The 13,516-nt window shown below is 32.3% G+C and overlaps 3 protein-coding genes across 6 annotated transcripts; 2 read left to right on the forward strand and 1 right to left on the reverse strand.

The window, feature by feature from the left end:
• Positions 1-18: 18 nt before the first annotated feature.
• On the reverse strand, positions 19-3,494 carry in (protein inturned). The gene is made up of 3 exons (XM_070634131.1): positions 756-3,494; positions 373-688; positions 19-258 (listed from the first exon to the last, which is right to left on the reverse strand). Exon 1 carries the CDS (start codon positions 3,406-3,408, stop codon positions 1,120-1,122), a length of 2,289 nt encoding a protein of 762 aa, XP_070490232.1. The 5' UTR covers positions 3,409-3,494; the 3' UTR covers positions 19-258; positions 373-688; positions 756-1,119.
• A 481-nt stretch (positions 3,495-3,975) lies between these two features.
• Ref1 (RNA and export factor binding protein 1) lies at positions 3,976-6,165 on the forward strand. The gene is made up of 4 exons (XM_070633855.1): positions 3,976-4,284; positions 5,134-5,350; positions 5,412-5,609; positions 5,671-6,165. The coding sequence occupies exons 1-4, from the start codon at positions 4,087-4,089 to the stop codon at positions 5,820-5,822; spliced, it is 765 nt and encodes a 254-aa protein (XP_070489956.1). The 5' UTR covers positions 3,976-4,086; the 3' UTR covers positions 5,823-6,165.
• A 57-nt stretch (positions 6,166-6,222) lies between these two features.
• On the forward strand, positions 6,223-13,512 carry sug (sugarbabe). Of its 4 annotated transcripts, XM_070635218.1 has the most exons (6): positions 6,228-6,384; positions 6,445-7,807; positions 12,058-12,333; positions 12,415-12,561; positions 12,851-12,970; positions 13,044-13,512. In XM_070635218.1, exons 3-6 carry the CDS (start codon positions 12,125-12,127, stop codon positions 13,477-13,479), a joined length of 912 nt encoding a protein of 303 aa, XP_070491319.1. In that variant the 5' UTR covers positions 6,228-6,384; positions 6,445-7,807; positions 12,058-12,124; the 3' UTR covers positions 13,480-13,512. The 4 variants fall into 4 exon arrangements, with proteins under 4 accessions (XP_070491289.1, XP_070491319.1, XP_070491298.1 ...); XM_070635197.1 differs by lacking the exons at positions 6,228-6,384; positions 6,445-7,807 and adding an exon at positions 8,586-8,623; XM_070635208.1 differs by lacking the exons at positions 6,228-6,384; positions 6,445-7,807 and having other exon boundaries at positions 10,894-12,333.
• The last annotated feature ends 4 nt before the right edge of the window (positions 13,513-13,516 follow it).

The following is a 13,516-nucleotide window of genomic DNA, read 5'->3' on the forward strand; positions in this document are numbered from 1 at the left end:
TTAAAATTCTTATTCCATGTTTATTATTAAAGCATTAGTAAGTTATAAAAGATTGAGAAAATATTTTACAATAAAGGATTTGTACTTAAATTAATTAAATTGTAGCTTACTCTATATTTTTTCTAGCATTGCATCTACTTGCTTATTAGACTCCTCCATTCGTTTGGTATCATTTTCGATTTCAATCGCCATGTTTGCCTTCTTTTGCATCCTGGCTCTAAATCTTCGTCGCGACTCTTCAACGCAGGGGATCAATTTCTGTTGAGGATGTAGACAGATAATCATAAGTCATTGATACTGTACGCAAAATTCAATACAAAGTAATTGACAATTTAAATGATATTCGAGAATATTCACGAATTAACAACTTACAGCAATTTGTTCATTCTGTTCCTCAATTTGCTTCCGCAGCATGTCTCTTTGTTTTGTCAGCATTACTCCTAAATGTGGACGAAATTGTTCTTCAACTGTCTTATCTGTTGGTCTCCACTTCTCTTTTACCACAAAATTTCTCTTTGCCATTTCCAGCATAGCTACACTAAGGTCCATCTCTCGATCTCTCCAGATTTTTGTGAATTTATCCCTGATCAGTTCAAAAAGATGTTCCTTAAATGCACTTCCAGCTTTATCGAGTTTCTTTTTAGTCTCTTTGGCGACAATATTGTTAACTTCATCAAAACAGTCATCACTGGAAGTAAGTAATGAGAACATTTAGTTTAATTGTGTATTTTTAACAATAGAAAAATCATATTTACCTGATTCCATCAATTACTTGTCGATATGCTGCTAAAATCCGGTTAAATGTTTCCTGTGCTGCTTTCTCACATTCTTCTTTCTCTTTCTGTATATTTTTTTCTTTTGATGAGCCTTCCATTACACAAAAATTAATTAATTTACTATTTGATCAAAACAAAAACATCCAGTAAAGTCGGTTGGCTTTTTGAATTGAAAGACGCATGTTGCTCAGTTTTGCTCAATTTTTGTTTGAATTTTAAAAGTACGTTAATTTTATTTTTCTTGTAAAAATGTGTAAACATGTTTAATAGCTTAAAAATAATGGAATGCTGGTGATTCTACACATAACCTAATTAAATATTTCAGTACATAATACTCTTAAGGTTATCCAATACAATTAAGGGCGATTCTAAATGCAATCTCAACCATATTTTGAGGGATTTTTGAATCGTAGCAAACATACAATTCTTTAGTTCCAAAAAGACGTCCAATTATCCAAAAGTTAAGCTTTTGTTTTCCAACAACAAGGTCTATTAACATTCCTTGTTCCTTCGGGAGCATCATAGTCTTACTTGATATTTTATTTTCTCGAGACAACAACTGATTAAATTTTATTGTATTTTGCAGCACTCCGTGAATGCTTAAGCAGCTTCTACGGAATATATCAACTAATATGTCATTAGGAGGCTTGCATGCATTGTCATTGATAGTTGTTAAGATGAGTCCTTCCGTAAAATCTAATTGTGTGAAATGATACAGGACATTTTCAGGTCCAAAAGTTAATGTTTGAGGCACAATGTCAGCAAAGTCCTTATAAAATGTATCTTCATTCTCAAATCCACTGCTGCTTTTCTGACTGTCGATGTGACTTTCTAAATCCTTTTCAGACTCATCATCATCCTCGCATTCTTCCTTTATTTGTCTCAAATGCTGATGTTCAGTACTTACTGGATCTTCGATTTTCTCAAAAGGACTTTTACATTGCGGACGTTTTGCTGAGTTAATCCATATTTTTGTCAAATTTTCTATGCCAACAACTTTCAAGTGATCCATAACATCTTCCATTTCTTCGAGAAAATAAATCAGATAGTTCGAGCTTTGTGTCTCAATTTCTGGATTAAGATTGTAAGCATTTTCTTCCAGCAAGACACACATCATGAGATTCGCACGTGCTGCAATCAACAGGAATACCTTGTTCTTAGTTGAGTCATTTTCCATATTATATGACTGATATTCCTTCGGATACACTCGTTGCCAAATTGCCATTTCCTTTACATAGCACATTTCATACAAAAATTTAAGGCACAACTGTCGCACAAACAGTTCAACATTTTCCATATCAAATTCATTAAAATGTGAGCAGATCAGAGATGTTTTATAGAACAGACAGGAACCGATCACATTGAATTTTCCAAATAGTTCCATTAAACTTTCATTCCAGTTCCTATAATCCATAGCTTCTAATTCACTTAGAGCATCATTGATCCTCAAAACAATTTCTTTAGGTAGAGGCACAAACTTAGGACATGAGAATAGCTGCTCAAAGTTTATAGCTTCAGATGGTTTTCTGATCAGCTGGATCTTGACCATTTCACATAAAGAATTAAGCTGGTCAAAGTCATTGATGATTATAAAGTTTGGATAGATGTAGTCAAGGAATTTGACAAAGTTTTGTGTGATGTGCTTCGAGTCAAACAATCCAGCATAATTGGAATTAAATCCAAGAAATATGAACTCATTATCGCCATTTCTGATCGTATAAGTCACAAAGAATGTTGTGTTGTGGACTTTGATGGATGTTACAATTGGATACTCATCAAATGATCCCTTCATTATTGATGCTAATGTCAGAAATGATCCCTTCTGTTTATGCAGGAAGTTATTGTCTTTTGGTGGATATGAGAATACAGTCGTAAAGTCATCAGAATCTTCTGTTATTTGTTCATTCTTGACGATAATGTTAAGGCTGAAAATTAATTCATGAGTCTCAGATCCGAGCTTGAATAGCTTCTCCTTATTAGCTACAATATCATTAATTTTAGTGATTTTAATCTCTTCCTGTGATGCATCATAGTCATCCTTATAAGATTCTTGTGCGACAATTTTGAATGATTTTTGATTAATTACTTTATGTAGGACATGATTGATATTTTCAGTGCTGATGACTTCGCCATCAATAGTTTTTATGTAGTCACCAACACATAAATCCTTCTCAAAGACACTTGGTGTGTTTATTCTGTCAATTATTAGTCTCTTATTGTCTGGTCCGACAATGATTGATGCATTAAATAAAACTTCGAATAAACTTCTGTTGTCACCCTTTTTCGGCTTGCTTAGTTTATTCAATTTTAGTGATTTATTTGCAACTTTTAATTCCTTTAATTCACCTTCTGTATGTCTATACTTTTGCCTTTCCACTACTTTAAACTCAAATCCTGATGACTTTTTAGCAGTCAGCTTTGAAAGGATTCCTTTATCTCGCTGCCTTAAACTCATCCTTTTGAATTCATGCCTGAATATTTCATCCTGATCATCATTTGATGAATTTTTGTTGTGATTGTCTTTTAATGAATGAGCCCTGATATAAAACAAACTTGATCCTCCATCCTCGTAGATGTAATTCTTAAAATCTGGACTATAGGAATAAGATGAGCAGTCACTTGCATTTGACATAACTAATGAGTATTACTTAATTTATAAATGAGTATAAAATCTTAAAAATTAAGCACTTGATCGTACACAAGTTGTTTTCCAATGGTGCACTTGTTGCTTGGGTATGATCGAGTTTGGGGATAGGAGCGCATTTTTGGTGGATATAAAATAATTAATATAAATTTACAATTAATAATCATAGTAAGCAATTTTTAATTAGAATTTTGATTGTAATTTTCTATGTAAATAAGATTACTAAATATAAAGTTTGTGAAAGGTATCATTAGGTACCTATGTAAACAACGTCTAACACATGACAGCCAACGAATGATCACATGGCCAAAATGTCGTTAAATTTTCAATTTGAAATTTTACTTGAAAAAATAGTTTAAATTCAAAATAGAACGGTTAAAAAAATTAAACTAACAAAATTGGATTTTGCAAAGCAAATCTTAGTTCTACTTCCTTAACAATCATGTCTGCAAAGGAAACTTTGTTAAAAATAACGGTAAAAGTTTGAATTTGAGATTTTACCTGTTCAAAAATAGTTTCAACGAAATAACGGTCAAAAAGTTTTTGAACATCTTTCTAATTCACGCTCGCGTCAGAAAAAAGTTTCAAAAGCATTTTAATATAAATTAAAAAGGAAAGGAAGTACATACAACATATAATTTCATCAAAGAGAAGAGTAAACAGATTATGAAAATGGATAAGATTGAAATGAGTTTGGATGATATCATCAAAAGCAACAAAAAACGACCAGGAAATAATACACGAACAGCAAATCGCAAGCCAGGAGGAACATTTAAGAAAAATTCGCCGACAAAGAAGTTTGGTGGTGTTATAAAAGGTCGTGGAGGTCGTGGCGGAATTACAAGAAACAATAAATATACACGGGTAAGCTGAACCATCAGAATTGGAAGGGAAAAGTGATGAAAAAGATCCTTAAAAAAATTTCAAAGGAAAAAATAAAAACAAAATGGAGGATTTTGTGAGTGAGACAAGTTTGTTCGCGATGAAAAATATGAGTGAGAAAGAAAGAGCATATTACTCATACTTACGAAATAATAAATACATATTCTGTGTCTGGATCATCAACCTTCGATTGGCTTCGAATATATGAACATTTTGAAAGACCTCAATATTTCCACATAAAGTCAATATTTTGTGGATACTGTTTGTGGTTCAATCAATACATAAATTATAGTGAATTATTTTATGAGAACTTTAAAGCAATTATTATGTGCATTTTGGGACATATTCAATAGTTTTATAATTTTGTTGTGAAAAATGAAATTATTGGGAGTTTGTAAAACACAAAAAAAAAAGAACTCCCGATAAATATCAAATCAAGGACATTATTGATTTTTTGTTTTATCACACAAGAGAATCAAGTGAATTATTTTATATAGTAAACCGTTATTACCGCGTTAAATTATCATTTAAACAAGTCCATAAAAAGTATTATATTTATTCGTCTATCCACTTAGTCATACTAATAATTTATAGAGTCAAAAAAAAAGCCGAAAATTCATTTTTTATGATCCTAGATGAAGATTGGATTGATTTTCAGTGCAGAAATCTTGAATTTATTTCATACACAATATACATCCGAATCGAATAGCTTCTTATTCCTTATGAACTTCAACTTTGGATTTTGGGAATCACTTCATGAAATAATAAAAACATATATTTTATGAAACAACGCTCAAATCGACACAAAAACCAACAAAAATCCATTTCTAGGGCGATGTAAACAGCGCATGGAAGCATGATATGTATGAAGGAGCAAGAAAAACAGCCGGCGGAGGATTAACAACAGCTCGCGTTCTCGGTACAACGAAACTCATTGTCGGAAATTTAGATTTCAGCGTTTCCGATACAGATATTAATGAATTGTTCCAAGAATTTGGACCATTAAAGACAGCAGCCGTACATTACGACAGATCTGGTAGATCACTTGGTAAGTCTTACTTATAATATTTCACAATTTTATGTATATTCATACTTATAACTAATTATAGGAAGTGCTGATGTCATTTTTGAACGCCGAAATGATGCATTGAAAGCTATGAAAACCTACAATGGTGTACCACTTGATGGCCGTCCAATGAATATCCAATTAGCAACATCAGAAGTGCCGCAAGCAGGAACCAGACTTGGTTTTACTAAACCTGCCACAAATAATACTCAAAGATCACCACGTAAACCAGTTGGAGGAGGTAAGGCTCATGAATATTTATGAAAATAATGATTGTGTCATTAACATTTTGTTAATTATAGGATTCCGAGGAGGACGCCGACAAGGAGGATTTTCTCGAGGCCGAGGCGGTTCCGGTGCAGGTAGAGGTGGTGGACGTGGGGGTCCCAAGAAGACAGAAGTTACTTTAGACCAATTAAATGCAGAACTTGATGCCTACACAATGCAAGGATAAATGCATACCATTAATATGTGTGGACAGATAATTAAATAATAACATAAAAAAAATATTGATCTACAAAAATGTGACATTATTTCTCTTTAAAACAATCATCTTTATGAGTTAAGGATTAATTACAGTAACACTGAAAAAAATGTTTAGATTTTTAAGTAATTTTTTCTTCATCGTATATATTTTTTCTGATTTTCTTATTAATGCAAAACCTAACACAATTAAGAACGATAAGTTAAAACAGTGATTTCAATATGAGAGAAAAAACAATGAAATACCTAAATTGTTAGCTTGAGAAAAAATAAAATTAAATATTTTCAAACCAAAAAATAACGGCTAAAATAAATTTGAAAATCTTTTCAATTTACACACACAAACATAGTAATTTCAAATTTACAGCAAGGAAAAATTTTATTGTTAATAAAAATGGAATTTGCGTATACTGATGAAGACTTGGACCTGAATAAGGCAGCAACTGATGAAAATGACGTGAAGAACAAGGAATTAAAGCTAAGAAAGACATTTGAAAAGGTTTTTGTCGGGAATCAAATTATTTGTATAAAAGGTAATTTCCCGCGCTTTTTGAATCAAAATAAAAATGATTGATTACACAATTCCTATACAGGACGACGTAAAACTGGAAAGTCTATACTTGCAATGGAAATAATTATACAAAATCTATTGACTAATCCAGAAAACGAAGCTTTATTTATCAATACATACGGGAATTTCAATACAAGAACATTTTCTGAACTTTGTGAATCATACATTAAGCCTTGCGCCGAAAAGGATGTAGAGGGAGCAGTGAAGAAAATAATGAAGCGATTGAGAGTCATAAATACAGAATGTGAAACAAATTTTCATGATTATTTATCATGTCTTGAAGCTATGATTCTTGGATTCTCAAAATTGTCATTAGTTGTGGTCGATTCTTTCTCATTCTACTTCCACGATGCATTTGTCTTTGAAAAAGTTTATGGGAAGCCACTGACAAGAGAAATGTACCTGAATTATTATTTAAACATTTTTGCAAAACTCGTCAAGCAATACAACATAACAATCATTTATACCTTGCCACAGCACTTAGTTAAGCAATATACAAATTCTCGAGATTATGTTGAAGGAGAGACGGAAGCAAAGGAGCGAAAAATTTATGAACATATGAAATTGACAGCTATCAATAATTCTGAGCATAGATTTCCACTCATTGCTGATACTACCTTAGCTGGCTTCAAATTTGATCGCCATACACGACATCGTGAAAAATTCTTAGATGATTTATCTGAACCTGATTCAAGTTCATCAAAAGTCTTAACCGTTAAAATTTTACCAGAAATAAAAATCAATAAATTTCCAGAACTCGATAACAATGAACAGGAACCGATTAAAACCGGTCAAAGTAGTACCAGCGATAATAAATCAAACATGCACGAATTTCGTGATATAAATAATGAGTCAAGTGATAGCTTATCAGATGCCAACAGTGTGAAGAGTGGCGAAGGATATAAATCAGATACCGGAACAACCGAGTCAAGTGTCGCAAGCGAAAAACTATCAGAAAAGATAATAGCAACAATGTATCGACACACTAAGCCTGATGTGACATTGAAACTATTAAGTGTATCACCCAACATGTACATGATGCAGATAACAACAGAGAATCAAAATCACGGCGTGTATTTTAATATTACTGAAAATGGAATCATATGGGAGATAACTCCTGCAGAGAATTAACTATAATTAGTGATACGAGAAATGGATTCCAAAAAAATGAATAGAAATTAATTTTTCATGTATTTTCTCTCAAAAAAAAGAAGGCCCCACGTAGCTCAGTCATCGTCGTACGGCACATGACATCAGAATTTCTATTGTTATTTTCTATTTGTACGCGTGACAATCAACATAAAAAATTAAATAGTATTAACAAAAAAAAAAAATCGGAAGGAAAAAAGTTCAATAAAAAAGTAGAGTCGGAAAAGGCAATCGCGGTGAGTTGTTTTCTAAGTACTTGATTTTGTGAATGAAAAAAAAAGTCATAAAATTCCATGAATCATTTCTGATAAAGAAAAAATGTCTAAAATAGCTCCAATTTGAAGGGGGATTTATTGAGTCTGGGACTTAAGGATATGTTCAAAGACTGAAATTATAGTCATAAAAAATGTTAAATAACTCGTCTCGAGATAGTGCCAATTTAGTGATTTCAAAACAGACTGACTGATTAGTGCAACCCTGAGTGATATCTTAGTGGGTTGCCGTTGATAACAACATCACTAAACAATTTTTTGGAATCACTGTTTCTGTTCGTGCAAAATGTCTGGGAATAATAGAATCATCTAGTCGTTCACTTGTTGTTAATTGCAAGCTAGAATTTGATTTTTTTACAGTCCCTTTATCTTATCATACGATCATGTCTGATGAACAAAATTCACGAAAAAACCAGTAAAGAGTATTTCTCACACATATTTTATATATATCAGGCAGGAATAAGTGTCTAAAGTCTATTGCCGAAAAAAAATAACAAGTTTTATTAATAATTGTATCTTTCCGTGGACGAGGAAGGTAAATACGAAAAAATTATTATCAACACTTTTTTTATATTCGTTGCTTGCGATAACAAGCCAGACATTCATGCACGTTCAATCAATAATGATAAGAACAATTTTACAGTGTTATTCCTTGCCTACTCTCCCATATGCTTAGTAAATGAAAAAAAAAGACGAGCGAGTCGCGTTTACTAGTTTAAAGCGGTTTGTTTGCTGGATGTTTTTATTAAACCCAACCATGCAACAACTGATAGCGATGAAGTACGTTTAATTACGTTGTTTTAATTCTTTTTTTTTTCTTTTCATCTGAATGAGCTTGTATGTATAATAATTATGAATGTGTCGTTCATTCATTGACGTTGCAAGTTTAATAGTTCATTTGAAGCATTTTTCTCATGAAAATTTGCTGTTTTTTTGAAACATTGTCGATTTTGCTATTTTGTCACTGACAGATGAGATTATAGAGTCAAATGATGTTAAATTTATTAATGTTTTTTTCTGTGTCAAAAGATAGACGAGATTTTGAATTTTTTTGAGAGAATTTGTTATTTCCTATTGAATGTAATTGTCATGAAGTTTGTTTATCTTGTTTTATAAAAGTCAATGACTTGTTTCGTACGGCTATTTAACTGATTAGATTTGCGAAATTACTTTTGGAAAATTTGAAATTGAGCAAAATTTTAACGGTCGAATTTATTTCAAATTTTGTTCAAGAAAATTGTTCTAAAACCATACAATTACTATTTGAACTTAAATAAAACGTTACAAATTCTTTTACAAAACCGCCCAATTTCCAAATGTCTCAGAACCTTACAACAGTTTTCAAATTTAGCTGTTGTATGGATCTGAAATAATTGAAAATTGAGAATGTTCCAAAAAGGATTTTCCGACTAAAATTCTGTCACGCATTTTTCATTTATTGAACCCTTAAATGTGTCATATGTTTCAAAAAAAGATTAAATCAAACTGTAATTAAGCCAGTACATTTTTATGGAAAAATACAGGTGTTCATATCTTTTGTCTGGCACAAGACTTTTTGCGATAAAATCACCACGACAGTTTTGATTATGTTCCATTATTCAGCTGCTATGGTCGTGGATATTTTGTAAACCCAAATAGCAACTGAAATAGAGCCACAAAAACTGATTTTGACTTGCGAATAAAAATATCACCGAAAATAGCCAAAAAGTCAATGATTCACTCCTTATGAGGTGATTAATCTCAATCGGACGACGATTATAAATTCTGGTTTCGACGAAAATACGGCTATCAGTTTTATATTTTGGGTCACGAGATCAAAATATATGTTTATTATGTTTTTGTTTTATTATTAAAAAAAATCCGGACCAAATAACTAGAAATAAATATTTTTTGCCGGTTAAGCTGATGTAATTCAATGTCTGTGAGAAGCATATGGACGTATCATGATCAATTACATAATTTTTTCAAGTACCAATAATCTCAGAATCAAATAAGGAACATAATAGACATTATCAGTATATTATAAAATGTGTCTGGTGGTAGAAATGCCTACTTTTTCGCTTCTTTTCATCGTATCGTCGCGAGTGAAAAGAAAAAAAAAATAATCTTTCTTTAGTGGGGGCAGATAATATAATTAAATAAAGAAGTTACTAAGTGCTCTTTACTTCACCGAAAAAGAAGAAACGTGGAGTATTTCCTATTTTATGAATATGAATGTGAAAAGCCCTCAGTCAAGTGAGTAGGCAGACATGTGCGGATGTCTAATGCGCTTCAATTCTAGATCCGTGAATTTATATTCAGGTTGTTCTTGATTTGCAAATTAAGAATTCTCTGTAATTATCACACCTTACATAGCGACATTAAAAAGAAACTTTAATATCTAGCAATGCTTTATTGAAGTGCTTAACTTAATTACTTCACTGGTCGTTTAGATCAATTACGATCCATGACATCCCACTTGGTTTCTTAGCTTGTAGTTAAGGATGCCGGCTTGCTAGAACAACGTGCTCTGGATTAACCAGAGACTCGACTCTGTCCTCAATACATGTGGCTTGTATTGAGGTATGTATCATGGTGGAGTTAAGGATGTGACTGAAGACACATATATTACGTATTCACCACCTTTAGAAGACCAATTGCCGATACCAAATGCCATTAAAAAATACTGATAACTGCCAATAAAACGGCAAACACAAAAAGGGACAAAATGGAAATCTAGGTCAGTACACCGATAAATTTTTATCGAAATCAGTTGTGTTGTCTAGTGAATCCCAATCGGCACAAATTATTCATGGCATTCAAGTAGCTGCCACATGGTGTCTAAGTGATGATTTTCATGCTAATTGCCAATTGGATGCCATGTGGCCGTAACCATGAGAAGCTTGTGCTGATCGGGAATTATTCTACTAGAACTGTGATGTCCAAACCGTGTGCGGTAGAAATTTTTTGGAATTGCCACAAACCGTAAGCCATGCGCCGATCTTGGCTTATCACCAACATGTGTCGTGTCACAAACACGTTAGAACAACAATGCACTAGACAGTTGCATAAGACGAATTCTTAATGTGTATCAACCTGTGTTAGGGCGTCCCAAAGTCTGGGTTTCGTCAAATTGTCAAGATCAAGACAACTAGGGAATATTCCGAAGTCCAGTCGATTTCAACATCCAATCCAATTTCAAGCACTCCTTAATACTCAATTCTCGATTTCTAGAAACTCGATCAATCAATATCAATACTTATAAGAACAAAAAATCCCCAAAATCCATGCCACAGACATTTCTAATCTATTATCAAATATAGATAGACATTCAGACAAAGTCTATAAAAATCCCCAACATTTTTTCTTTTTAAAAGTGCTGTAGAAAAATACCACACACGAATCTGTCATGCAGCATACATTCAAAAGCCTTCTCATTTTGGTCTACAAATACAGCCCAAAAATTGAACTAAATAGAAGTAAAAAAAAAAGTAGGTACGATAATAATGTTGACGAGATGAAATTTATAACAAGCCAAGCCAACTGTAGAAAAATGTGGAAAAAATCTCGTTGATAAGTCTATAAGTCTAGATTAAAGCAGTTATGAGTTCAAATGAGGTGAAATTTCACATCAAGTTGCTTACTCAGTAAATTATTGTGAATATTGTGTACGCGAAATAAGTAAGGCATACACAATATTTTATATAACAAACAAATGAAGAAGAGAATCGTGGTTCCGATCATGCATCTATCACACATCTAATGTTTATAGACAGTCATTCCTTATCGAAAAAAAAAACTTCCAACCCGACGATAGACTACATCAATAAATAAAATAAGCTGCAGGTATCCAACATTGCTGCAAAAAAAAAAAAATATTCTATAAGGCACAATCCGTCACAAGTCTGTCGGGTTTTTTTTTCCCCCAGCGAACCCGAAACTTTATCAGTAGACTGATAACGAAATGAACGAATGTTCAATAGACTCTCCTCATGCATTATAAAATTGTTTCAAAATTAAGGCAAAATACTCAGTAGCTGACGAGAGTTTGTTTCTAATAGACAAATAAATAAAAAATTAATTAAGCCATTAAGGCTGGATTTTTAAAGAAGAAAAAAAAAAAACATTTTGTTGTGACTGAAAAAATTTAGAATAATTAATTAAATAATAATGGTGATTGAGACAGAGGATTATATACAGAGCATAAATGGAGTTCCGCTTTATTATTATTATAGTGGACTACCATACTATCATCCGCCACCATATGCAACGCCACCACATGAGACATCCAAGACATTATTAATGACATCAAAAATCATACCACCAAGCTTATCACCAATCACTCTCACGCCTCCACTATCGCCAAATTTAAATCTAGGCACAACGACAAATGTTGGTGATCAATCAAGACGTGGTTCTGTTATCATGAAAGTGGAAAATTGCCAAATTTTACCAGCTAATGAGACACAAATTAGTATTGAGCATGTTTGTCGATGGGAAAATTGTTACAAGTAAGACAGAAAGCATTTGCGGCATTAAATAATCGAGCAAAAAAATTTCATAACAGCACGTTTCTTTTCATCCACATATAGATTTTTTGACTCATTAGAGAAATTAGCGAATCACGTTTCGATAATGCATAGCACAGTAGCACCTGATAACTTATATTACTGTAAATGGGAAGGATGTTTACGTACTGATAGAGGATTTAATGCACGATATAAAATGCTTGTTCATTGGTAAGTGGCTTTTGATAAAAATTTATGATCAACGATACTAGCTGTGATAAGAACCAAAAAAAAAAAATATTAAAGTCTAACGGTCAAGAAATATTTGAAATGTTTTTGTTTCAAAGTTCAAAAATTTTGAACCTTGAACAAAATTCCTGACCTATTTAAAATTGAAAAATTCGTTAAATTATTTCAAATATTAGTCACCTTGATATCTCCTGCCTAAAATAAATGCACACTATCTCAAGATAGAACTTTCCAGACGCAATAATAACATTCTTCTTTTACTTTTAAACAGTCGAACGCACACGAAAGAAAAACCACATAGATGTTCGTTTGAGAACTGCGGAAAGTCATTTTCACGTGCCGAGAATCTTAAAATTCACATTCGCTCACATACTTTAGAGAAACCATATAGGTAAGTCAATCAACTACTACTCAATTAAATTAATGATTAAACATTATTGACTCATTATGAAATTCTTTAACAGATGTAATTTTCCGGGATGTACAAAAGCCTATAGTAACTCATCAGATCGTTTTAAACATAGTCGAACTCATCAAAATACAAAACCTTATTATTGTAAAATCAATGGATGTCATAAACGTTACACAGATCCTTCATCACTCCGTAAACATGTAAAAACGTTTAATCATGAAAATCTGATTCAGCAGCAATATGAGCTAAAGTGCAATGAAGGCATTGATAGCGATGAAGTCTCACATAAAATTGAAACAATGTATTATCATGAGGAAGATAATCACAAAATGAACTATGAGGAACATCTGGAGGACAATAAATATTCATTTTATGATGATAACGGTAGATTGAGGCAATGGACTGATAATAGTGATTTAACAGTTAGAATCGAGACAATTAATTTGAATGAAATGCCTCTAGACTTAAGTATACGACACAATAGATAGTATTTTAGTTAAAAGTAATAAATTTGTCTCATTTTTA

Source organism: Chironomus tepperi, unplaced genomic scaffold, assembly GCF_022539635.2.
Source record: "Chironomus tepperi strain 1889 unplaced genomic scaffold, CSIRO-AGI_Ctep_v1 contig_9, whole genome shotgun sequence".
NCBI classification, from domain to species: domain Eukaryota; kingdom Metazoa; phylum Arthropoda; class Insecta; order Diptera; family Chironomidae; genus Chironomus; species Chironomus tepperi.

Excerpts from the sequence above, each read along its gene's own strand:
- in (XM_070634131.1), bottom strand. The coding sequence starts at position 3,408 with ATGTCAAATGCAAGTGACTGCTCATCTTATTCCTATAGTCCAGATTTT.
- sug (XM_070635188.1), top strand. The coding sequence starts at position 6,246 with ATGGAATTTGCGTATACTGATGAAGACTTGGACCTGAATAAGGCAGCA. Across the intron at positions 6,385-6,444 it reads TCAAATTATTTGTATAAAAG|GACGACGTAAAACTGGAAAG; the intron begins GTAATTTCCCGC and ends ATTCCTATACAG.
- Ref1 (XM_070633855.1), top strand. The coding sequence starts at position 4,087 with ATGAAAATGGATAAGATTGAAATGAGTTTGGATGATATCATCAAAAGC. Across the intron at positions 4,285-5,133 it reads GAAACAATAAATATACACGG|GGCGATGTAAACAGCGCATG; the intron begins GTAAGCTGAACC and ends ATCCATTTCTAG. Across the intron at positions 5,610-5,670 it reads ACGTAAACCAGTTGGAGGAG|GATTCCGAGGAGGACGCCGA; the intron begins GTAAGGCTCATG and ends TGTTAATTATAG.